We start from the raw sequence: 26,079 nt of genomic DNA, 5'->3' as shown, positions 1-26,079 counted from the left end.
TCGAGGAAACTGGCCTGTGCGGCTGGAGAGCTACACACCGGTTTTCAGTCCGAGCCTAACACTTTGAAAAAATATGGTAAGTTTGTGCCCTATAACTTCCATTACTTTGGATCTTGATGTGAAAAAAGAAAGAAATCAACACAATTGGCCATGAAATGGATCGTTTTTTATTTTTCTGTTTCCCAATGTGGGCAGCAAAAAGATTTTATTGAAGCATTTATATTATAATTTTTTTTTAAGAAAAGTTTTTTTGAGGTATTTCTTTGGCATTTTAACAGCAACAAAATCAACAATATACATAACAAGAAAAACATAAACATAGTGCAAATTCCTCCCTCTCCCACAGGTCTTGCCATTACTTACCCCCCTAACCTATGCTAACCTAACCCCCTCTCTCCCCCCCCACCTCCCCCCCTTTCTGCTGACGATTAGTTCTCCACGAGGAAGTCGCCGAATGGTTGCCACCTCCGGGTGAACCCCAGCAGAGACCCTGTCATGGCAAACTTAATTTTCTCCAGGCAGAAGAAGCCTGCCATGTCTGAAAGCCAGGTCTCCGATTTTTGGGGTTTTAAGTCCCTCCAAGCCAGCAATATACGCCTCCGGGCTACCAGGGAAGCAAAGGCCAGAACATCTGCCTCTCTCTCCTCCTGGATTCCCGGGTCCTGCGATACCCCAAGAATCGCCACCTCCGGACTCATTACCACCCTCATATTTAATACTGTGGACATGGCGTCAGCAAACCCCTGCCAAAATCCCCTCCGTTTTGGGCTTGCCCAGAACATATGGACATGGTTCGCTGGCCCACCCTCCCGCACACTTTGCACATCTATCCTCCACCCCAAAGAATCTGCTCATCCGGGCCACTGTCATGTGAGCCCGGTGAATAACCTTGAATTGGATCAGGCTAAGCCTGACACATGTTGCGGTAGCATTGACCCTTCCTAACGCGTCCACCCAGAGGCCCTCCTCTATCCCCCCCCCAGCTCCTCCTCCCACTTTCACTTCAGCTCCTCAGTCTGCGCCTCCTCCGAACCCATAAGCTCTTTATATATGTCCGAGACACTCCCCTCTCCTATCCATCCTCTAGAGACCACCCTATCCTGAATCCGCCTTAGCGGCATGAGTGGGAAGGTTGGTACCTGCTTCCGCAGAAAGTCCCGTTATATTATAAATTTTAACACAATGGACAACCACACAACCCAAAACCAGCCAACATGGCTGACATAAACAACACCCCAACAAGAATTCCCTCCCAACCCGCCCCAACATTGTCCACCTCCCCAACATTGTCCACCTCCCCCTGCCTCCTCTTCTTAACCCGCACCCGCCACCACCAGACAAACCCTTTCATCGAGACCCTCAAGGAGAACTTAATTTTCTCAAGCCTGAGAAACCCAGCCATGTCACTCACCCATACCCCCGGCTTCAGGGCCTTCTAGTCCCTCCATGCTAGCAAGATCCGTCTCCAGGCTACCAGGGAAGCAAAGGCCAAGACATCAGCCTCTCTCGCCACCCTTACTTTTAGTACCTCTGACATAACGTCGGCAAGCTCTGCCAGAATCCCCCAAGCTTTGGACAAGCCCAAAACATGCACATGATTTGTGGGACTATCTGCACAATGCTCACACCTATCCTCCCCCCTTCAAAAAACCTGCGCATTCAGGCCAGTCATATGTGCCCCTTAAATTGTATCAGGCTAAGTCTGACGCAGGACGAGGACGCATTGACTCACCGCAGAGCATCCTCCCACAACCCAGCCTCCGGCTCCCAACACAACTCTTCCTTCCGTTTCCGCTTCACCACCCCTATCGCGGCTCCCTTCCATTCTATCAGTTCTTGTAGATTGCGGATACCTTCCCCACCCCTGCTCCCGCTTTCAACACCACCTTATCTTGTAACCACTGGGGCTCTCTTCCAAGCACAGAAAGCCCCCGCCTATAAACAAATCCCCAAACCACTCAATCCCCGCCTACTGCCAGCCCTGAAACCCCCCCATCCAGATTCCCCGGAGCAAACCGGTGGTTGCCACATATCGGTGTCCACACCGACGCTCCCTCCAGCCCCATGTGCTGTCGTCACTGTCCCCACACCCTCAGGGCCGCCACCACTACTGGGCTAGTGGAGTACCTAGTTGGCAAGAACGGCAGAGGTGCTGTTAACAGTGCCCCCAAACTTGTGTCCCTACATGAGGCCACCTCCATAGACAAAAGAATGTTGAACAGCCTTTGAGTGATTAGAGAAAATTTAGATTCTGTTTTTTGATTCAGATTCATCACTTTTTGAAGATGAATTAAGCCAAGGTGACAATTCTTATTGCATTTCTAACGTTTCCCAATAAAAATCACAGACCTAAAATATTAGCTGTTTTGCTCTCTATAGATACTGCCAGACCTGCTGAGCATTTCCAGCATTTTCTGTTTATCTATTATAATAATTTTTGGCCATTCATAAAATGGCTGCTATTAGCATGCAGCAGAGAACGGAAAAAGTATTTTCTGATGAAAACACTAATTTAACTTGTCCTTTACATTCACAATGACAATTCTAAATATTTTTTTTTGTTTTTTAAAAATAAATTTAGAGTGCCCAATTCGTTTTACCCAATTAAGGGGCAATTTAGTGTGGCCAATCCACCTACCCTGCACATCTTTGGGTTGTGGGGGTGAAACCCACGCAAGCACGGGGAGAATGTGCAAACTCCACACGGACAGTGACCCAGAGCCGGGATCGAACCTGGGACCTCAGCGCCGTGAGGCAGCAGTGCTACTCACTGCGCCACCGTGCTGCCCAGACAATTCTAAATATGATGGTTCTTTTTTAAGTTACTTTCTTGAAATTCTCTCACTGAGAGGAATACAGAATGTAAGGGGGTTTTACGATGTGTTTTGTAAATGATGTTCAGTTGTCAGTAATAGCTGCATTGCAGACAATGATAAACTGATGCGATTTCCTCAACCTCCTATAGACAAGTCAATATTTTGCATCAGCTTTATATTTAATTTTTCTCTTTCAGCTCACAATTATCTCCTAATTTATGGTGGTTTGACTCTGCAGCATTTTGGTAAATTAATAACCTGTAACACAGAATAGTTGCATGATTGCAAACCCCGAAGCAGTGAGCTCATCACCTTTGGCTGTCCATAGGTTCCAGATAAAGAACTTCACCGTAGGAGACAAAGAGGCAGGGAAAATTGAAGGCTGAGTCAAACTGGGCCACTACCAGGAATCTTGTGGTGGGTAGTTGGAAAATAGCGTTAACAGAACAAATGACATGTCCATGATCCTGGTGGAGAATGGAGCTTGGTGCAGGTGGGCCAATTAAAAGGCAATTTAAAAAAATAATTTTAAAGGGTGAGGAAATCTGTTCCCATTTAACGTGAGGTGAAATGTGAATGCACAGACCTGGGCCGGGATTCTCCCCTACCCGGCGGAGCAGGGGGTCCCGGCGTGTAGGAGTGGCGTGAACCACTCCAGCGTCGGGCCACCCCAAAGGTGCGGAAGTCTCCACACCTTTAGGGGCCAAGCCCTCACATTGAGGGGCTAGGCCCGCGCCGGAGTGGTTCCCGCTCCGCCGGCTGGCGTGAACGGCCTTTGGCGCCACGCCAGCCGGGGCCGAAAGGATTTTGCCAGCCGGCGTAAGTCCACGCATGCGCTGGAGTGTCAGCAGCTGCTGACGTCATCCTGGTGCATGCGCAGGGGAGGGGGTCTCTTCCGCCTCCGCCATGGTGAGGACCATGGCGAAGGTGGAAGAAAAAAAAGAGTGCCCCCATGGCACAGGCCCGCCCTCCGATCGGTGGGCCCCGATCGCGGGCCAGGCCACCGTGGGGGCACCCCCGGGGTCAGATCGCCCCCCCCCCCCCCCAGGACCCCGGCGCCCGCCCACGCCGCCAATCCCGCCGGTCAGGTATGTGTTTTGATTTCCGCCGACGGGAGAGGCTTGTCAGCGGCGGGACTTCGGCCCATTGCCGGCCGGAGAATCGCCGCGGGGGGCCCGTCGACCGGCGCGATTCCCGCCCCCGCCAAATCTTGGGTGGCGGAAAATTAAGGACACAGCAGGGGCGGGATTGACACCGGCGCCGGGTGATTCTCCAACCCGGCGGGAGGTCGGAGAATCCCGCCCCTGTTTTTAAAAAAAAACACGAGTTTAACTTGATATGAAGGTAGATCAACCCTGCAGTTCATTTTTGTCTTCATGGATTTCATAGAATTACAGAATCCCTACAGTGCAGAAGATGCCATTCGGCCCATTGAGTCCGCACTTTAAACGGCCAAACTACCTAGGTCCAAACCCTTGGCCTTTTCCAGCAACCCCACCCTAAGAGGCAATTTAGCATGGCCAATCCATCTAACCCGCACATCTTTGGACTGTGGGAGGAAACCAGAGCACCCGGAGGAAGCCCACACAGACACGGGGAGAACGTGCAAACTCCTCACAGACAGTTACCCGAGGTCGGAATTGAACCGGGTCCCTGGTGCTGTGAGGCAGCAGTGTTAACCACTGTGCCGTCCCATTTGGGAGACTTCCCAAGTATCACAACGTTATTGATCAGTTTTGTTTTTGTTTGGGAATGTAAAGTATGTGAGGCTCAGTAAGACTATTAATATGCTGATTGATTCATTTTTTGTTATTCCTTTAGGTGTTTGAGGAAGAGCATCATATCCTTTACCTTGACCATGGTGGTGTTATTGTTGCTATCAAGGACACCTCAATCCCACTGAAGATATTAAAGTGAGAAATTATAAATTTAAATCACACTGGTGATCTCAGTATTAGAAACATAGTCACTGATTTATTAAGCATTCTGTGTACAAGAGCGGTGTTTAAGAATTTTACTGTTATGTGGTTTCAGAGGTGACTTGACTTAACAATCACTCAACAAATGCTAAAGGCATCTGAGCTGATAACAGACTGACATAGTATCCATTACAAAAAGGACAGCAAAACAGCTATGCAACTGCAGATCAATTAGTCTTACATCAACACTGGGTGTGCCTTGCTCTCTAGAAAGTATTTTGACAATATTCCACACAAAATTTAAGACTTTATAAATAAAAAGGTAAAAAGAGAATGGATAAGATATTTGCTAGTTGAAGGATATTGAAGTAACAATTGAATGTTGAGCAAAATGCTCAATGTTGTATCTTTATTGTTTTTAATCTACATGAATTTGAGCATAGGAACTCAACACAAAATGGTCAAATTTGCAGAGATACTAAAATTTAAGGTATTTAAAACTGAACAGGTTGCTTGGGAACTGCAAAGTGTATGGAATAGTTGCAGATGAAATTTAGCATAAATAAGTGTAAAATACTGCAAATTACGTGTAAACAACCGCAAATTAAAAGCAAAAATGAGTGACTTAAGTACTCCACGATTGGTATTTGAGTCGCCAATGGCCATGTTCAAAGGATGGCTTTTAATGGACCAGATGTTCAACATGCCAACATTGCATGGTGACCTTACAAGAAAAAGGAACATTGTACAATATAGCCAAAACATCAGAGTACAAGTCAGGGAAGCTTACACTTAAACTGTGCAGTGCCTCGGCATATCACAGCTTGCTCCCCATTCTGAAAGTTAATGAGTGGTGTGGAAAAATATAATTCTGGAACAACAAATTAGTAGGGCCTCTAGATAACATATCTGTATATTCACTCACTGAAGAAGTGCCTTAATGAAATGAAAAAAAAAAGAAAATCGCTTATTGTCACGAGTAGGCTTCAATGAAGTTACTGTGAAAAGCCCCTAGTCGCCACATTCCGGCGCCTGTCCGGGGAGGCTGGTACGGGAATCAAACCGTGCTGCTGGCCTGCTTGGTCTGCTTTAAAAGCCAGCGATTTAGCCCAGTGAACTAATGATTCCTATCAAGCCTTGTCCACCAAGTATTTTATTGGACTATCTTTAGATACATGTGTATCTGGTTTAGGTCACAAGAAGATACTGCTATTGCATCCCCTGAGTTATGTTGTGCTTGTAGTTCCAACAGCAATGTGAGTCAACTCCAATAAGAGTTATGTCTAGACTCTATTTGCAGGAGTGCCTACACTAAAAGAGATCTGTGGTAGACTCATTGGTAACAAACCTCTACATCAAAGCATCCCACCGTTACTGACATCATTTTAAGGTTTTCACTTCCGGTATGTTCTCTAGAGGAGGCTGCGTGTATACTTGCACAACAGCTTAACACCGACAGACATATAGAAGATTAATTATCATCAGATTTTCTTAGTTCATTCAGTACAAATTGTCTTAATATTTTTTTTTTTTTTTAAATTTAGATTACCCAATTATTTTTTCCAATTAAGGGGCAATTTAGCGTGGCCAATCCACCTACTCTGCACATTTTGGGTTGTGGGGGCGAAACCCACGCAGACACGGGGAGAATGTGCAAACTCCACACGGACAGTGACCCAGGGCCGGGATCGAACCTGGGACCTCAGCGCCGTGAGGCGGTTATGCTAACCACTAGGCCACCGTGCTGCCCACAAATTGTCTTAATAACATGAAATAGATACCATGATACCACAAATCGAGGGTTGATTTACTGAAAGAAGGTGGCTTCAAACTAGTCTTGCTGCATTTTTGTGCCTTTAGTCTTGTCAAAGACTCTGGCTGCTCTCTCTTTAAAAATCTGACTCCCTGCAGCACATCATGTTTCAAAACTCGTTTCAGTCAGCCTAGGTCCCAGGCTGTATTATACCCTATGTGCACACCCATCAATAAATGTGATGTGGTTTCTAATTGCATAGGCAAGCCAGCAAATTACTTAGTATTTACTTGTCTATGTGAAATTAACATCAAAGCTATGTTGTTAACATCTCAGTTTTTCTTTTTGTAAATTGCCTGAATATACTCTTCTTAGGCAGTCCCTCGGAGTCGAGGATGACTTGCTTCTGTCATAATATACACCAGTATATCATGGTGCAGACATACACTAATGGACACACACAGGGACCAATCAACATGCACAAACACCGCAGCCAATCACCAGTTAGAATACACACACTATAAAGGCAGAGGGCATCACGATTCCCGCTCATTCTGGGTGCTGCCTCTGAGTGTAGTAAGAACTCATCCAGCCCAGCACAGACTCACAACAAGTGCTGAGAGAATCAACTGGTTCGGACAAGGCTTAGGTCTCTAGCTTAAGTTAGCATCATTTAGACCCTCAGTCATCGTGTGTTAGTTAGTTAGAAATAGTTAATAAAATTGAGTTGAACCTTCATCAGTATTGGAAGTGTCTGTTCATCTCTCAAGTCTACACTAGCCAACGCTTCCACCTTAGAAATGAGTTGTCAGGTGACTGACGGGTCCAATGTGTGACCTACAGTCGCAAGTAGGAAAGGTGGTGGTTGGAGGAGCGGGTGGGTCGCGTGCCTGGGTTGCCACTCATCGGCAGAATTTGCATTGCAAATCTGGGAGTAGCTCCTCAGCCACAGGAGAAAGGTGATGAAGGGTTTCTTGTATTCCCTGTGGTCAGCAGCAGGGAAATTCCGCTGTAATTTCTGCAGTCAGACTTGTCACCTTTCTTAAAGATGGTCTTGATTTTCATGTCTTGAGATCTCCTGGCATGTTCTCCTTCTTTCAGATAAGGGAAATGAGGTCATGTATTTGCACCAATAGTGCTTCTTTTAGTGTTTTGGCCATGATTCCATCTGCTCCTGATGCCTTGTTGTTCTTTAGCTGTTGGATGGCCTTTTCAACCTGATGCCGGGTTGGAATTGTGCTGAGATGGTGGTGCGTAGCATGCTGTGGGATGCAGTTCAGGGCATTCACATTGAAAACAGAGTCTCTGTTAAGGAGATCTTCAAAGTGGCTATCAGTGGGGTTGGGCCTTGGGTGCTTGGGCCGTAGACGGCCTTGACTTCCTTAAAGAAACCTCACACGTTATTCGTGCTTGTCGGCTAACAGTTGGATCTCCTGCACTTTCTCCACTCACCATCTGTTCTGTAGGTCATGGTTTTTTTTGCTTGAACTCAACCTACAGCCACCTGTAGAGCTGCTTTCATGCTCTCGAGTTGGGTTGCTGCTTCAGGTTCAGAAAAACCTTGTACTTATGGCTTATCAGTTCCTGGACCTCCTGGTCATACTCATCAAATCCATCTTGGTGTTTCCTGGCCGATGGACCAAGCATCTCTTTGCAGGTGCTGATTATGGAGGCCTTGAACGTAGACCAGACGCTGTGGATACTCTGCAGCATTAATTTTTTTAAGTAAATTTAGAGTACCCAATTCGTTTTTTCCAATTAAGGGGCAATTTAGCGTGGCCAATCCACCTGCCCTGCACATCTTTTGGCTGTGGGGGTGAAACCCACGCAAACACGGGGAGAATGTGCAAACTCCACACGGACAGTAACCCAGAGCCGGGATTGAACCTGGGACCTCGGCACCGTGAGATAGCTGTGCTAACCACTGTGCCACCGTGCTGCCAGAATATTCATTTTCACCACTTGGACCCTCCCCACCAACGTCAAATACAATGTATCCCACCTCTTAAGATCCTCCCTGGCTCTCTCCATCAGTTCCACTGATGGAGACCCATCCATTCCCTTGCTACCTGATCCCCAAATACCTAAACCTATCCCTTGCTACTGTAAAGTTAGCCCGCTGTCTGAGTTCATTCATCAGGAATACCTCGCTTTTCCCTACATTCAATTTGTACCCCGAGAACCCTCCGAACCTCCTCAGCAGGCCCACCATAATCCTTCCCATACTCTCCAGCGAATCCGAAACATACAGCAAGCGGTCATCGGCATAGATCGACATCCGTGCTCCCTCTGTCTCCTCATAAACCCCCGCCACTCCGACGAACCTCTAAGAGCCATCACCAACGGCTCTATGGCCAGCGCAAACAGTAACTGCAACAGCGGGCACCCCTGCCTCGTATCCCGGTGTAAGTCAAAGCTTCACTAACTCAAATTATTCGTCCTCACTCTCGCTCTTGGTGCCATATACAGCAACCGCATCGGTGCCACAAATCTCGGCCCAAACCCAAACGTTCCCAAAACATCGATAAAGTACCCGTACTCCACCCGATCAAATGCCTTCTCCGTGTCCATGGACACCACCACCTCCGGTACCAGAGCCCCGGACAGATTCATCACTACCTTCAACAGTCTCTCTCTCTGTTAATGGCCCCATTGCTCCATTCTCTCTGCTAATGGCTCCACTGCTCCTCTCTAGCTGTGAATGGCCCCACTGCCTCTCTCACTATTAATGGCCTCACTGCTCTTATCCCACTGTTAATGGCCTCACTGCTCCTCTCTCGCTGCTAATGGCGCCACTGCTCCTCTCTCGTTGCTAATGGCCCCACTGCTCCTCTCTCGCTGTTAATGGCCCCACTGCTCCTCTCTCGTTGCTAATGGCCCCACTGTTCCTCTCTCGCTGCTAATGGCCCCACTGCTCCTCTCTCGCTGTTAATGGCCCCACTGCTCCTCTCTCGCTGCTAATGGCCCCACTGCTCCTCTCTCGCTGTTAATGGCCCCACTGCTCCTCTCTCGCTGTTAATGGCCCCACTGCTCCTCTCTCGCTGTTAATGGCCCCACTGCTCCTCTCTCGCTGTTAATGGCCCCAATGCTCCTCTCTCGCTGTTAATGGCCCCACTGCTCCTCTCTCGCTGTTAATGGCCCCAATGCTCCTCTCTCGCTGTTAATGGCCCCACTGCTCCTCTCTCGCTGTTAATGGCCCCAATGCTCCTCTCTCGCTGTTAATGGCCCCACTGCTCCTCTCTCGCTGCTAATGGCCCCACTGCTCGGGGCCTCACGGTAGCATGGTGGTTAGCATCAATGCTTCACAGCTCCAGGGTCCCAGGTTCGATTCCCGGCTGGGTCACTGTCTGTGTGGAGTCTGCACGTCCTCCCCGTGTGTGCGTGGGTTTCCTCCGGGTGCTCCGGTTTCCTCCCACAGTCCAAAGATGTGCGGGTTAGGTGGATTGGCCATGCTAAATTGCCCGTAGTGTAAGGTTAATGGGGGGGTTGTTGGGTTACGTGGGTTTAAGTGGGGTGATCATTGCTCGGCACAACATCGAGGGCCGAAGGGCCTGTTCTGTGCTGTACTGTTCTATGTTCTATGTTCTATGCTCCTCTCTCGCTGCTAATGGCCCCACTGCTCCTCTCTTGCTGCTAATGGCCCCACTGCTCCTCTCTCGCTGTTAATGGCCCCCCTGCTCCTCTCTCGCTGCTAATGGCCCCACTGCTCCTCTCTCGCTGTTAATGGCCCCAATGCTCCTCTCTCGCTGTTAATGGCCCCACTGCTCCTCTCTCGCTGTTAATGGCCCCAATGCTCCTCTCTCGCTGTTAATGGCCCCACTGCTCCTCTCTCGCTGCTAATGGCCCCACTGCTCCTCTCTCGCTGCTAATGGCCCCACTGCTCCTCTCTCGCTGTTAATGGCCCCACTGCTTCTCTCTCGCTGTTAATGGCCCCACTGCTCCTCTCTCGCTGCTAATGGCCCCACTGCTCGGGGCCTCACGGTAGCATGGTGGTTAGCATCAATGCTTCACAGCTCCAGGGTCCCAGGTTCGATTCCCGGCTGGGTCACTGTCTGTGTGGAGTCTGCACGTCCTCCCCGTGTGTGCGTGGGTTTCCTCCGGGTGCTCCGGTTTCCTCCCACAGTCCAAAGATGTGCGGGTTAGGTGGATTGGCCATGCTAAATTGCCCGTAGTGTAAGGTTAATGGGGGGGTTGTTGGGTTACGTGGGTTTAAGTGGGGTGATCATTGCTCCAATGCTCCTCATTCGCTGTTAATGGCCCTAATGCTCCTCTCTCGCTGTTAAGGACTCCACTGCTTCTCTCTCTGTGGTAATGGCCTTGTTCCTCCTCTCTCATTGTGAATGGCCCCAATGCTCCTCTCTTGCAATGAATGACCCTGCAGCTCCTCTCTCACTGGTAATGGCCCCAATGCTCCTCTCTTGCAGTGAATGACCCCCTTGCCCCTCTCTTGCAGTGAATGACCCCACAGCTCCTCTCTCACTGTCAATAGCTTTGCTGCTTCTCTCTCGGCACAAATAGACCTGCCACCCCTCTCTTGCTGTTAATGACCCCGTTCCTCTCGCACTATGGCTTGAATCACATCGATTTCTGTGGAGCTGACAGGACTGCATAGTTAAACTATGGGTAAGGTGATGAATTTGTATGTTTCTTCAGCCCACACCACTTGCTCACAACCATTGCTGCACCGCCTGAGGATGCAATGCTTCAAACATTCTAAGCTTTAAAGTAAATTTTTCTTTGTCCAATCCTTTCTGTGGATGAATAGTCAAAAGAATTCTCAAAACGTGAAAGGTAAATGAAAGCCATTTTATTTGCTTTGATGACCCTTATTTGTATGTATCTCATGATCTTGGCATTTTTATAAGCATTTTGGTTAAAAGGGTACCTTTCACAAAAGGAGGAAAGTCATAAATTAGTCGGGAATTTGTCCGATTGTCAATAGCTGGTCGTGCCCGATCTGAACACATCCGAGCACTAATGAGAGAGAAGAGACAGACAATACTGACACAGACACGTGCTTGGTTTAACAAAGTGGCCTGACCGCAGCCTGGCTGCATAAATTCCAGCTGAATCTAACTATTCTCACCAGCAGGCACAATTTCCTAGGCCACTGTAATAATGCACTGGACTGGCAATGCAAAATTCAGGGGGGCATGCAACTAGCTCAATGGATCATCATACTCTTTTTTTTTTGTTCTCATCTTCCTATTCCTATGTAACACTATCAAATATTAATTTAGCCACAGCCAGATATACCATTTCTAACCACTTCTGTTCAGTCCCTAAGTCCATGATGATGCCAAGTTGTGTGCCAAGTAGAATAGAAATTGAAGTGAATGAGCGCAGCGCAGCATCACAGAAAGATGAAATAATGAATGATATTGCAATAAGAATGGATAATGGGTGGCCCAGTGCTGGGAGGCAGCAGTAAATGGTGTCTTCTGATTGTGAGCAGTGTTATGATGAATGGTAATGGAAATATTATTACGGTGAGTGGGGCACTGAAGTGAAATAACTAAATGCTTACAAATAGTTTATTTTAATTTTAAAACAGGGCTGGGATACTTAACCAGGAATAGTAATTTAAAACATGAAGTGAATATACTTCTCCCAGTCAGCATCATTTCATCTTTCTTTCACTCAAGAATAGATTTTTAATTGTAGCCTCCATATTAGGAAAATATAACAATCATGTGATCCATTGGAGTTGGTACCATTATTGTCCAAAATATGAACTGAGTTGAAGTGTTTTTTGTTGGTTTTCCACCTAGATTCAGTGTGGATGAAGGATATACTTGGACAACGCACAATTTTACCAGCACTTCTGTCTTTGTAGATGGGCTGCTGAGTGAACCAGGGGACGAAACACTGGTTATGACGTGAGTATTGCAATAGATAAATACACAAGTTTCCAAAGCTAATACTGATGTGGATGTTTTGCAACTTGACCTGTAAATCTCTGCTTTGTGTTAACAGAGGTTAGTCGTTTGATTATTCAACATACTGGAAGTGTGAATGTAATTTGTCACTACACTCTGTGCTTTTACTGTGTGAGAGAAAAACTCAATTCTACTCAATTATGGGGACCATAGCGATGATAGATTGTAACAATGTCCATTGAGAGAAGGTGATTGTTGAGCTGGAATACTTGTTGCTGCAGATATGTTGAATATCAATCACCAGGCATGTGGCTCCCTTGGATTCTATACTGGATTCAGTACTGGAAATTGTAATTGCATTTCATTTTTTAAAAAGCGTGGCGTACATATATTTCATGTAGCTATGAGAAATTCCCAAAGCTAAGTTCCTCTGTTTTGTGTTCAGTCTTGTGGTAAAATATTGTTTTCTTTGATCCTTTGAAAATCCATGAAATGTGTGAAACATGGTCATTCTACAAATTATTTTAGAGATGTCAAGAGCTCAAAACACAGGGCAGTTCTGTGTTTTAAACATATAGATATTCAGTAAATAATTCACCCCCTTCCCTTATGCTACAGGCAAGTGGGCTCAAGAAATAGAGAAAAGTTTCCTGAGTAAATGTTATCAATTTGCCCACTAATATCGCCCATTACATGAAATGTTCATTCGACAAGTACTGATTTTGTGGACAGATTGGGATTCTCAAGCTGCATCCTCCAGATTGCTTAGGTTTGCCCTATAGAAGACTGAAGTAGAACATAGAACATAGAACAGTACAGCACAGAACAGGCCCTTCGGCCCTCGATGTTGTGCCGAGCAATGATCACCCTACTCAAACCCACGTATCCATCCTATACCCGTAACCCAACAACTCCACCTAACCTTACTTTTAAGGACACTACGGGCAATTTAGCATGGCCAATCCACCTAACCCGCACATCTTTGGACTGTGGGAGGAAACCGGAGCACCCGGAGGAAACCCACGCACACACGGGGAGGACGTGCAGACTCCGCACAGACAGTGACCCAAGCCGGGAATCGAACCTGGGACCCTGGAGCTGTGAAGCATTTATGCTAACCACCATGCTACCGTGCTGCCCCTAATGTGGTACCTTTATATGGTCAGATTAATCTGGAAGTGGGTTTCTACTATATATGTTCACTGCATAAGCACATGTGGCTAATACATCACCACATCTGCAGATACATGAATCTTGTGGTATAGATCAACCATAGCACTTTAACAGAGGAAGTTCCAGCATTTTTGACCCAATGACAAAGAAGGACTGGCAATACATTTCCAAGTCATGGGCTTGGAAGGGGACTTGGAGGGAGTGGAGATCCCATACACCTGCTGGTCTTGTTCTCCTTGATAGTACAGATCATGGGCTGGATTCCCCAGAAATGGGGCTATGTCCCCACGCTGGCGTGAAAATGCTGGCGTTTCACTCCAGACTTCCCTCAAAAAAATCAAGACCAATTCACTTACCTTCAGGGGTCGGCAGGGACCGGGACCCCCCCCCCCCCCCCCCCCCCCCCCCGAGTCCCGACCGGCCAGATTTGGTTAGAATCACACTGTTGGGAATTCAGCCAGTTGGGACCGGAGTATCGCTGGGAGGGCCTCTGGCAATGACCCCCAGCCATGCTGCGTAATTCGCACGTGAGCGATTCTCTGTGGATCTCTGCCACGCGCCAAACATGATTTCGGCGCAGGGCTGCAGAGAATCCAGCCCCATGGGTTTGGAGGGGTTGTTGAAGGTGCATTAATGGGTTGTTGCAGTTCATCCATGTTTGGACCAGAGCTGTAATACGCTTTGGAGCTGACTGCTCCTGGCCGAACCTGAACAGAACATCATGAGCAGGCCGTTAGTGAGTAAATATTGCTTAGAGGATTTGAATCACTTTGATGATTGAGAGTTGATTGACACAGGACATTCCTGGGCTTTGTTGGTTTGATCCCAGTGCTTCTAGTTGTGTTGTCTAAAGGCTCACTTTGTTCTGCAGCACAGACCTTTGTTGCTACAGTATCAGGACCTAAAGCTTTTGCTGCATCAGTCAATCAACCATGTCTTGATATCATGTGGAGTTAATCTAATTGGCTGAAATCAGGCATCAGTGATGGTGGGGATCTCAAGATGAGGCTGAAATGAATCAACCAATGGCTGAGGACGGTTGATGGTTGAAAACCCTTCAGCTTTCCCTTTTATACTCGGGTTCTGAGCTCTGCCATGAGTGAGGATGGGGATATTCACAGACCCCCGCCCCCCCTCTTCCTGTTAGTTTAATTGTCAACCACTATTCATGACTGGACAGAGCTTTGATCTGAGTCATTAGAACATAGAACAGTACAGCACAGAACAGGCCCTTCGGCCCTCGATGTTGTGCCGAGCCATGATCACCCTACTCAAACCCACGTATCCACCCTATACCTGTAACCCAACAACCCCCCCCCCCCCCCCCCCCCCCCCCCCCCCCCCCTTACATTTTTAGGACACTAAGGGCAATTTAGCATGGCCAATCCACCTACCCTGCACATCTTTGGACTGTGGGAGGAAACCGGAGCACCCGGAGGAAACCCACGCACACACAGGGAGGACGTGCAGACTCCACACAGACAGTGACCCAGCCGGGAATCGAACCTGGGACCCTGGAGCTGTGAAGCATTTATGCTAACCACCATGCTACCGTGCTGCCCATTGTTGTGGGAATGCTAAACTCTTATCTACAGCATGTATGTAACACTGTGATATACCCTCACCATGTTGGCACCTCATTTTTAGGTATACCGGTGTAGTTCCTGGTATGCCCTTCTAAACTTCTCATTGAAGTTAGTCATCTAGCTTGACAGTAATGATAGAGTGAACAATACACCAAGTCCATAAAGCTGAACTCCTGAGCTGTGAAAACCAAGCTCTTAATATTCACACCTGGGACTTAAAGCAAATTCTTCTTTTCTTCAAGATTTCAGTCTCACCCAGAAAACGCATTGTTAGAGCAGATAATCCAAGTAGAATACCCAACATTATGTAGAGGTTAATTTATACTAGTAGTAATGCTTAAATGTAATAAGATTTCTCTCTAAAATAGGCAGCTGATTCCTTGGCCGTGACTCTCCGTGCCGAAATAGCGCCCGGCGCGGGGGTGGAGAATGGGGCGTCAGAACTGCGATCGGGTCCAACGCCGGGACGTGAACCTCCAATCGCACGCGGGGTCGCCGCAGCGCAGTCGTGGGGGGCCGTTGAAAGAGGCCCCCGTGGTGATTCTCCGGGGTCGAACGGCCGAGTTCCTGCCGGCGTGGTTCACATATGGTTCCACCTGATGGGAGCTCGGCGTCGCGGCTGCAGTGGCCGTCCTGGTGGGGGACAGTCTCCGGGGAGAGCCTCCACGACGGCCAGGCCAGCGATTGGGGACCACCGATTGGTGGGCGGGATCTGGAGGGGGGCATACCTTCTATTGTGCCGGCCTGCTGTGTGGATCCGCCATGTCGTGCGGGGCTGGCGCGGAAGTGGCTGCCGCGTGCATGCGCGGACCTGCAGCCGGAAATGCAGGGCCGCGTATCAGCAGCCAGAGCTGCTTGGAGCACTCCGGCGCCGTGCTAGCCACCTGTGGGCCACGGAATCACTGGGCCAAGAGACCCGTTGATGCCGGCGTGAAACACTCCGCCGATTATGCTCGCGTCAACACTTAGCCGTCGTTTTGAAGAATCCCGGCCCTTATCTCTCTGTTTAGTAGATAGATTTAGCAAATGTATCACCTATGTAGAAGAAATATGTAAGGGAAAGGAAGTGAGCTGTCATTCCATTCTCCTACCCCTTTCTCTATTTGAACCCACAGCTGCACTTAAGAACTTCCTTAAACACCTTAATGGGTTTCATGCTGTGCCCAAATTTGTTTTTGAAATAGAACAATCAAACAAGGTCCCCTTCCTCGTCGTGCTAGTTGAGAAATCTTCCAGCAGTTCTCATCTACTGTCTGCTGCAAGCATACCTTCTCTCAGGTGGCCAGAGGATCAGGACACATGCAGTACTCAGCAGTGTAAGCAGCCAGGAGCCTGTAAGTAGCACCAACGGGGTGTATTTAAAACACATACTGCAGGTCCCGAGGAGGACACCCTGAGTCCATGGACTTGGCACCAAGTTGTTCTCCGCTACTGCCCCCAGCCTGGGCAGGCAATATCCCAGTAAGCCCGACAATTATTTAAGCTTTTTTAGAGCCTAAGAGGGGTGGAAAATTGTCGCGTAGAGGTGGAGCATGAATTATCCAAACGGCTAAGTATATTAAAGTTCATGCACATGACGGTTCTGCATGGTGTCGCAAAGCGGACAATTCAACCCAAGCTTTCTCACAATTTCAGCAACTGAGGAATCTGTCATTGCAAGCTGTTACTGTGCAGTAATAACACGAGGGGTATTCTCCACTAACAGGTTGCTGGCATCAAGCCAAAAAGTGTTGTCCCTATCACACAAATGAACAATGTAGTATATGAATTTCAATGTCGGTGTGGTGCCAGGAAAACAGACCATGCATCCCAAAGATTGGCAGATCATACTAAACAGCACATTTCCTTCAGCTGGACCATACTCCACCAGCTTTGTGCTGTCTCCCCAAACTTTGGTGCCTTCCTCAGCCCATAATCCAAGATCTTGAAATGTGCCAGTCTGTAACACTCAGAAGTAGACAGAATTGGAAGATCGGCAGCTTTTTGGGCAGGCAAAGAGAATCTTTCACCAAGTTGATTGTCCCCCAGCAGCAGCTGGTATTCTTCTCCGTGTGTGTCTCCGTAAACAGCTCAGAGAACATGGAGTCCTGCGTTACAGAGCTGCTCAGGATGAACCTTCACAAATATCAGAGCAGCATTTCCCAAACCTGCTTTGCAAAGACACATTCCGAAAGGAGGTGGGTGATGGTCACTCGTCCCATTGCTTATGTTCTCCTCATCTTAAGATGAGGGATGAGCACCTTCAGCCTCATTCACCCACAGTCACATCCAAGGTACACAGCATCCTGACTTTGAACCATATCACCATGCCTTCATCACTACAAAACCTGGAACTCCCTCCCTAACAGCACTGTGGGTGTACCTACACCACAGGGACTGCAGCTGGTGGACCATCACCACCACCTTCTCAGAGGCAAATAGGGACGGGCAATAAAGGGCTGGCCTTGCCAGCAGTATTGACATTCTGTGAATGAATACATTAAAAATCATTAGCAAAATTTACCGGGCGTGATTCTCCGCTCCCCACACCGGGTGGGAGAATCGCGGGAGGGCCCCCCGACTAATTTCACGACCCCCTGGCGCCCCCCACGATTCTCCCACCCCCCGCTCGGAAGAATCGCCGCTCGCCGTTTTTCACGGCGACCGGCGATTCTCCGACCCGGATGGGCTGAGCGGCCTGCCGTTCGCGACCGTTTCACGATGGCGGCAACCACACCTGGTCGCTGCCGTCGTGAAACCGCCATGAGGTGGCCATTTTGGGGCTTGTTGGGGGCCTGGTGGGGAATGAGCACCACGACTGTGCTCGGGAGGGGACAGGCCCGCGATCGGTGCCCACCGATTGTCGGGCCGGCGTCTCAATCGGACGCACTATTTCCCCTCCGCTGCCCCACAAGATCAAGCCGCCACGTCTTGCGGGGCGGCTGAGGGGAAGACGGCCACCGCGCATGCGTGGGTTCGAGCTGTCAGCCGTCGTGACGTCAGTCGCGCATGCGCAGGTTGGAGCCGGCCAACCTGCGCAGGCACGGCTGACATCACCGGACGCCGCCCGGTGGCCGAGAGTTACGGAGCGCCGCTCCTAGCCGCCCGGGTGGGGGTGAATACGGTGAGAGGAGCGGCCTCCGAGGCCGTCGTGAAACTCGGCCGAGTTCATGACGGCCTTCACGATTTTTCCCGGGAGCGGAGAATTCCGCCCCCTATCTTTCTGCCTTTCAAAAATGACTTCTGCTTTTTTTTAAAAAGGAACAGTTAGTTAATAATGTGCTCAGGAAATTGATAGCAATGCCTAATCTAAACAAATTGGAATCCTGACTCGCTGAAGTTCTCCCACTGAAACACTTGTTAAGTGGGGCCTTATGCACCCTCAGCATGGCCAGACCTGGCATGTGCAGTTATCTCTGAATTCTCATGTTCTCCGTTATTGGATTCTCTGCCTGTTTGTCAGCATTATGTTCAAATATCCAATTGAATTAAATTGATCAACTTCTTTTTAAACTGCTTCCATCTTTCGGACTGTTTATAAAGTTCCTCTCGCCAGTGACAGCACTTGGGCTGATCTACACAACACGCGCCCCCTGCATACTTCAGTTGTATGTGAAGCCCCAGGGCTGATAATTACCCTTTTTAGTTTTTATAATTACAGCTTGTTAATTGCCAGGCATCACATTTTGAAGTGTGATGGTGCTTTTTGAGCTTATTTTCTTGTGAGATTGGTTGAAGGTCTTGAGTGTTCACGGAAGTGCTGACGTCTGTGTTGAGCTGCTAGTTCCTGGGCTTCAGTTTATTTGTGGAGCATTACAGTTTCAGGCTCCTTTGTAAAGTCTTGGAAACAAATTTGTCTTATTTACAGGAAATGTTTTCTATTGACGATTGGAGGAAGGACATCAGATATATCAGTAATCTTTCGTGTGATGAAGCAAAAACTATAATTTCATCCCTAACCATTTAATAATCTGAACTGTCCACAGATGAGAGCATGTATCCTGCTTTAACATGCATTACTAACATCCAACAATCAAAAACTCAATGATGATGGTACCTAGATCTCACAACATGCAGGTCCGTCAACACAATGTGCCATGGGAATACATTAAAAAATCATCAGTTTTTCTTCCTTACTCTCTTCCAAGCTCACTCCCCACCCCATCCACGGCCCTCATGCAAACCTTGCACTCATGACCAGCCAGAGTACAAGGGGTTTCTTTAATTATCAATTAATCAGTTGTTTAAGCAATTCATAGGCAAAATTGAGTTTAGTGCTACCATGCACCTGATGTATGGATGGCAAAGAGCTAAGAAAGTGCTTCTGAGGAATCTGAATTCCCATGGCACATTGTGTTGACAGACCTGTATGTTGCGAGATGTAGGTACAATCATCGTTGAGTTCTTGATTGTTGTTACTGTCTTCAGAAGCCAACACCTCTGGACGGATGGAGGGAGAATAATAGCAGGTCTGCAGTAAGAAGTCTTTGGATGACAGGCTGCCTGCTTCACCATCACAAATGGAAGAGGGGCAGAGTTCAGGGAGGAGGAGAGGACTAACAGGGGGGAAGAAACAGAAGGATTCCACAGAAGAACATACTGAGGGTGGTGGGGACCAATTTTGATTCATTCAACACCAAATACAAAGCCGTCATAAGACAGTAAGATGCACATGATATTGCATTTTTAAAAACACATTAATTGAAGCAGTTTAGCTCGCACCTGTATTTTTCTCTCAAATCTTTCTGGTCGGAATACATGTAATGGCAGTGTTAACCCTGCCTGTGTGCTGCAAACTGGGTGGATGAGCAATTAAGGCTGAAATTTTCCAGCTATATTCCAGTGGGATCTTCTGGTCCCACTGGCGTCAGTGGATATTTGAATGGCTCGCTGCATCCGGTGTGGTGGCTGGGGGGGACCCGCCAGAGCAGGGGCAGAATATCCAAACCTAAGTATCACTGGTAGGATTCACTTGTCACCAACATCTAGCATTATTCTTATCCCACAGGCAACAATTTTAACGTACCAGTGAGAAGGACACACGCTGGAAACAGCAGAGTCCTTTAACATGGAGATTGGGGTCTGCTCATGGGCCTGAGTGGGGAAGTGATTGCGGCTTTACTGACAGATCAACTAAGTGAAAGAGATATTGGCCAGAAGAGGCCAAAAAAAGGAAGTGTTTTTAACATTTTGTATAATTTTCCTTGTGGGGTCAGAGGCAGCAGGCCTCATATAGGGAGCGGAATTCTCCGCTCCCGGGAAAAACGGGCATCTCATGGCGATTTCACGAAGGCAGCGACCAGCCAATCCGGGTCGAGAATCGCCGGTCGCCGTTAAAAACGGCGAACGCCGATTCTTCCGAGCGGGGGGTGGGAGAATCGTGAGGGACGTCAGGGGGTCGTGAAATTAATCGGGGGGGCCATCCCGCGATTCTCCCCCCTGGCGTGGGGAGCGGAGAATCGCGCCCAGGAAGTTTAGCATTACTCTCTTCCAAGCTCACTCCCCACCACGTCCAAGGCCCTCATGCAAAACTTGTGCTCATGACCAGCCAGAGTACCAGCGGTTTCTTTCATTTTCAAGAGCGGCTTCCTACTCCCCAACATTGTGCTTCTTCAACAGTGCCTTAAACATAGTAAAATAGGGCAGCACGGTGGCCAAGTGGTTAGCACACCCGCCTCACGGCGCTGAGGTCCCAGGTTCGATCCCGGCTCTGGGTCACTGTCTGTGTGGAGTTTGCACATTCTCCCTGTGTCTGCGTGGGTTTCGCCCCCACAACCCAAAAATGTGCAGAGTAGGTGGATTGGCCACGCTAAATTGCCCCTTAATTGGAAAAAATAATTGGGTAATCTAAATTTATTTTTAAAAAAACATAGTAAAATCACCTCAGACGCTCTATCATTAGCAAACAACATTTGTCACTGAGCCATGCAAGGAGTTATTAGGACAAGCGACCCAAAGCTTGGTTGTAGGTAGGTTTTAAGGGGCATCTTAAAGCAGGAGAGTGAGGTAGTGAGCTGGAGAGGTTTTGGAATGAAATTCGGGAGCCAGCTGAAGGCACGGCCCCCAGTGGTAATGATCATTGGAGATGCACCAATGGTCAGAATTGGATGAGCGCAAGGTCTTGGGGGGTAGTAGTTGAAGAGGTGAAGGCGGCAATGTTAAAAGAAATGAAAGTGCTTGTGGTGAGGATCTGGGATTAGGAAGCTCACCTCAGGATCAAATAGGGTATTAAGAGTGTGATACATAGATACATAGAACATACAGTGCAGAAGGAGGCCATTCGGCCCATCGAGTCTGCACCGACCCACTTAAGCCCTCACTTCCACCCTATCCCCGTAACCCAGTAATCCCATCTAACATTTTTGGACACTAAGGGCAATTTAGCTTGGCCAATCCACCTAACCTGCACGTCTTTGGACTGTGGGAGGAAACCGGAGCACCCACAGACACGGGGAGAACGTGCAGGCTCCGCACAGACAGTGGCCCAGGGAATTGAACCTGGGACCCTGGCGCTGTGAAGCCACAGTGCTATCCACTTGTGCTACCGTGATAGTTTGGTTCAGCTTCAGACAGCGGTCAGGGGAGGGAAATCTTCCTGCTGGCATTGCATGGAGATTGACTACGAGCCTACAGATTCGGTTTGGTGTAACATGTACCCAGGCCTCATGCAGCTGAGATCAGGGCAGTTTTTCTCAGTCCCTTACTGAATTAAAATGAGGACTTTTCTTTCAGACTTGAATCTTTTTGTACCCTAATGAAATGCATGAGCTTCTCTTTAAAAAGCTATTTATAGAACCAAGCTCCTAGCTATAGTCAAAAATACATCTGTTATGAATTCCTTTTTATGCTTTATAATTATGCATTTTATTCAGTTGTGCTCTAATTTTAGAGTGGTATTGTTCTAAAGAAATAAATTCCCATAGCTATTTACTTTGTAGTTTGTTCGAATAACCCTGAGTCATTTATACGTGCTTATGTTATACTTTCGATAAGTGCTTAGTTACCTCAATTGTTTTTAAAAGATCTTAAGAACTAGTTTGTTAACACGTGCTGAAAAATCTCTGTGACCGGCAGGAAATCATGCCAATCGTGGTAGTAGTTTTTCTTTGTAAAATCTGTCACCTCCATTTTGAGTCTTGGTTTAACCGGAAAGTTTCAAAACAGAAACATTTTAAAAGATTAAACATTTACATTATCAGGTGTTTATTTTGAGATCACTTGAGATTTTGAGAGATAGATGGGAAAGTGAGCTTACTTGTGTTCGACTGAGTCTTGTCATTTTGATGTGTTCTAAAAATAGTTCAGCAGGGAAAAAGGATTAATCTTCACACGATGAAGGATTACTCTAAATGGAGGTTCAAGTTTAACAAAACAAAATTTACATGTGATGGACACATGTAATCTCCGGCCACTGAATTGCTTCCTTGCTGCTTTTCACATACAATAATGCTTACTAGGAAAGGATAATATGCAAGCGTGGAAGATCTTGAAGAATTATCCATGTAACTAGCAAAGGCTTTTAAGTTAAACTTCCCCTCTGGAATATTCCCTAAAATTTTTATAATTAAACTTTATCTTTTTGTTTGACTCAGAAATGGTCTTCTACCCTTCATGAATACTCCTTTCTTTATTCCTTTTGGAGTAATTGGTGTTGTTCTTGCTTCGTTAGAGGTTGCAGCTTATGTGTCAGAGGGTGGAATAGAAATGGGAAGTTAAGTCAGAAAAATAGCCTTCTCTATGGTGGCAAAATATAATTAAGATTTAAAAAAACAGGGCAGGAATGCAGACCATTTAATTTAAAGAGGGAGAAGACTCATAAATTTACAATCTATCTTGGGGATGACCTTTCTAGATTTATATATTTTTAAAAAATGATAGAATTAGAATGATAAATCAGAATTTAGAAAAAGCAGCGAGCAAAGTGGAAGGGTATGTTGGAGACTAATGCACGGCCAATGTGGTAACTTCACTGGTAACTTTAATTGCAAGTGCAAACCCGCATCTCACACATAAACGTTGGCTTCTGATGTCGAGGTTCCATTTCATTTTTGTTAGCCAGTTACTTAGCCAAACCCTCTACCACCATGAACCAAACCTATACACCTCTCAGCAGGATTGGATTAGCAGGGGGAATTCAGGCTGATTCCCTCATCTCTCCCACAGATTCCAAAGACATTGCACCTAAATCATTTGAATTGTCATCAACATTGTTAACAGAGGCTAGTGATTGAATTTAGGCTCTCCTTTGTTTATGTGGCACATTTTTCAACATAATGCTTGGAGTCTTGAACCACAAATCATTTGCAATTACAAAAACTCATGCTCCTTTTTTAAATATAAATTTAGAGTACCCAATTATTTTTTTTTCCCAATTAAGGGGCAATTTAGTGTGGCCAATTCACCTACCCTGTACATCTTTTTGGGTTGTGGGAGTGAGAGCCACGCAGACACGGGGAGAATGTGCAAACTCCACACGGACAGTGACCTGCGACCGGGATCGAGCCCGGGTCCTCGGCGCCGTGAGGCAGCACTGGGAACGACTGCGCCACAGTGCCGCCCAACAAAAACTCATGCTCCTAACATGATTTTTGTTGTAAAAGAAATAAGGAGGGTCTAATTAAAGTGGACTTGCTGTTCAGCAGAGAGTAACCTGTACTGATACTTATAGTAGAATAGCTACAACAAAATAGAGATTCAAATTCACTGAGTAAAAGCTGGATTTCCAATATTTATGGAGGATGAAATAATCCCCAGACAACCCAGAGGATCAGCATGTTTTTGTATTAGCATGCCATTGGGTGGCCAGATGCAGGTTTGTCTCATTCCGCTAAGTCTCCTTCAGCAAGAAGACACTGATCATCAAATCAAAAGAAAAATAATCATGATTAACTCATAAATATGAGTGAAAATATGCAATCTAGAAGGGATATTAAAAGAGAAGTAACGGTTAAAACCAAACTTTCAGCAGTTATTTTCTCATTCTGTTTATAAGGAATAAAGATTACTCATTACTCTAGTTACTTTAACCTGTAAGTTTCACCAATTAAGCAACCATCACAGTGGATAGCAGAAACCCACGGCAAATCCAAATGTGATTAGCTCAGTTGAGATATTGGACAATGCAGGGCTTTACTTAGTCCAACTTTGCATTTTCAATAAACCCAAGGTATTCTCCATTTAGTCAAGTAGTCTGGGATTGAATCGAGCAGAAAAATAAGGTCATGCATTTGCGGAGCAAGTTTTCCCTGGTACAACAGACTGGCTTGTGACTGGCATGTCTTGACTAAAATTAGAGGTTGCTCCTCAGTAATGTGAAACCACAGGTAAGTTTAAAAATGTTATTTCAGCAGGTTTATCTTGCCACGCGTGCTGACAGCATCTGTGCACTGCATGGACAACCTTTATCTTCTGTTTCATCAATAAGTATTCTTGGTTAGTCAAGAACAACATATCCAGGCATCAGTTTCCTGTTGTTTATTACCTCCCCCAAGTGGGACATTGCAAAAATGCACTTCAGCGATATCGGAGCCGATTTGCAAATGTCCTTCAACAAGTCAAATTGCAAGGGCGACTTTCAATGTTATTGTAAACATTTCTCGGGCAAATTATCAGCTGAACATAGAGAAGGAATGTTAATGAAGTTCAAAAAGAGCACAGAATTTCAGAGAACGCTACAGAATGCTCACATTCTCCACATTAATTGTCTACACATGTAAGAGATATCGTCAAATGGAGTCACATCCTGTCTTTAATTCTTCCTCAGTGCTCCCCACCCCGAACCCTTCCATCCATCACCAGTACACTGAGGAAAAGTGACTGTCGGTTCTCTAAAGCAAAATGTGACTAAAAATCCCAACAAAAATAACATGAATAAGGATATAATTTTGGTAAACTCAGAAATGCTTTGACAAAGAGTCATCCAGACTCGAAATGTTAGCTCCCTTCTCTCTCCACAGATGCTGTTAGACCTGCTGAGATTGTCCAGCATTTTCTGTTTTTTGTTTCAGATTCCGGCACACGCAGTAATTTGCTTTTACCTCAAAAATTTTGTTGCTCAGCATCCTTTTCTGTGGCTTGAAAATAGAGTAGAATATGCTGCAAGTCTTTTGTGACCAAAAACACTTCATTAGAGATTGAATTGACACAAAAGGCAGTTGGCAACACCCTTGTCTATCTTAGTGATTTTGCATCGTTTTTCTTTGAAAGTTTATCACGCAGTGTTCTAACTGTTGTGTTGGTAAACAAAAAGCTTTCATTTTTATATCTAAGCACAACACAATAATGTGAAAATATGGATTGTTAGATGCCCGGTCACTTGCTTACCTAAAAGCAAATGCAAAAAGTCCTCCACCTTATACAAATGCTCTTTTGTAAACTGTTTTGAAATATCTGGGTGTCCTTTCTGTTTCCAGGATATTTGGTCACATCAGCTTCCGCTCAGACTGGGAACTGGTAAAAGTGGACTTCAGGCCGTCCTTTAGCAGACAGTGTTTACCTGCTGACTATGACTCATGGGACTTGATGAACCAGGTATTGCAGATTGAAGTGAGAAAAACAAAAATACTGGAAATGAATCATTTCTGCTGGTCACACCTGAAAACACCATAACCTGTCTTTTCCCTTTCCAGATTTTCACTGATTTTGCAGTTTTTGCATTTTGACCATGTAGATTGAACCTTACTGTTCATGACCTTGTTCTACAACAAGAGGTTTCAACTAGATAGAAAGAGATAAACTTTAGTCCTTTTGAGCCATCCTAAAACCAAGCACTACCATAGTGTGTTAAGCAATTGTGAAGACTGTAATATACTCAGAAGCAAAAAAAGAAATATTGCAATGGAATACGGAGAGCATGGAATATCAATGGACCATGTCACAAGATGCCACGTGTCAGGTTTATAATAACTAATTGTGGTTAGCCGTACTTTTGAAAAAAGGTTAATCTGCCATTTTTGTGGTGAGGAAGGGCATCTC

At 46.6% G+C, this 26,079-nt stretch overlaps 1 protein-coding gene across 8 annotated transcripts in view; it reads left to right on the top strand.

Moving 5' to 3' along the window:
• Positions 1-26,079, top strand: part of sorcs2 (sortilin-related VPS10 domain containing receptor 2) — an 840,628-nt gene that overhangs the window by 734,045 nt on the left and 80,504 nt on the right. For all 8 annotated transcript variants that reach the window (XM_038792097.1, XM_038792096.1, XM_038792100.1 and 5 more), the window contains 3 exons: positions 4,638-4,729; positions 12,260-12,367; positions 25,518-25,635. In XM_038792097.1, the coding sequence (XP_038648025.1) occupies positions 4,638-4,729; positions 12,260-12,367; positions 25,518-25,635 (318 nt within the window). The remainder of the gene's footprint in view (positions 1-4,637; positions 4,730-12,259; positions 12,368-25,517; positions 25,636-26,079) is intronic.

The sequence above is a fragment of the Scyliorhinus canicula genome, chromosome 3 (assembly GCF_902713615.1).
Source record: "Scyliorhinus canicula chromosome 3, sScyCan1.1, whole genome shotgun sequence".
NCBI lineage: Eukaryota > Metazoa > Chordata > Chondrichthyes > Carcharhiniformes > Scyliorhinidae > Scyliorhinus > Scyliorhinus canicula.
This window is presented reverse-complemented; position numbering and strand designations above follow the sequence as displayed.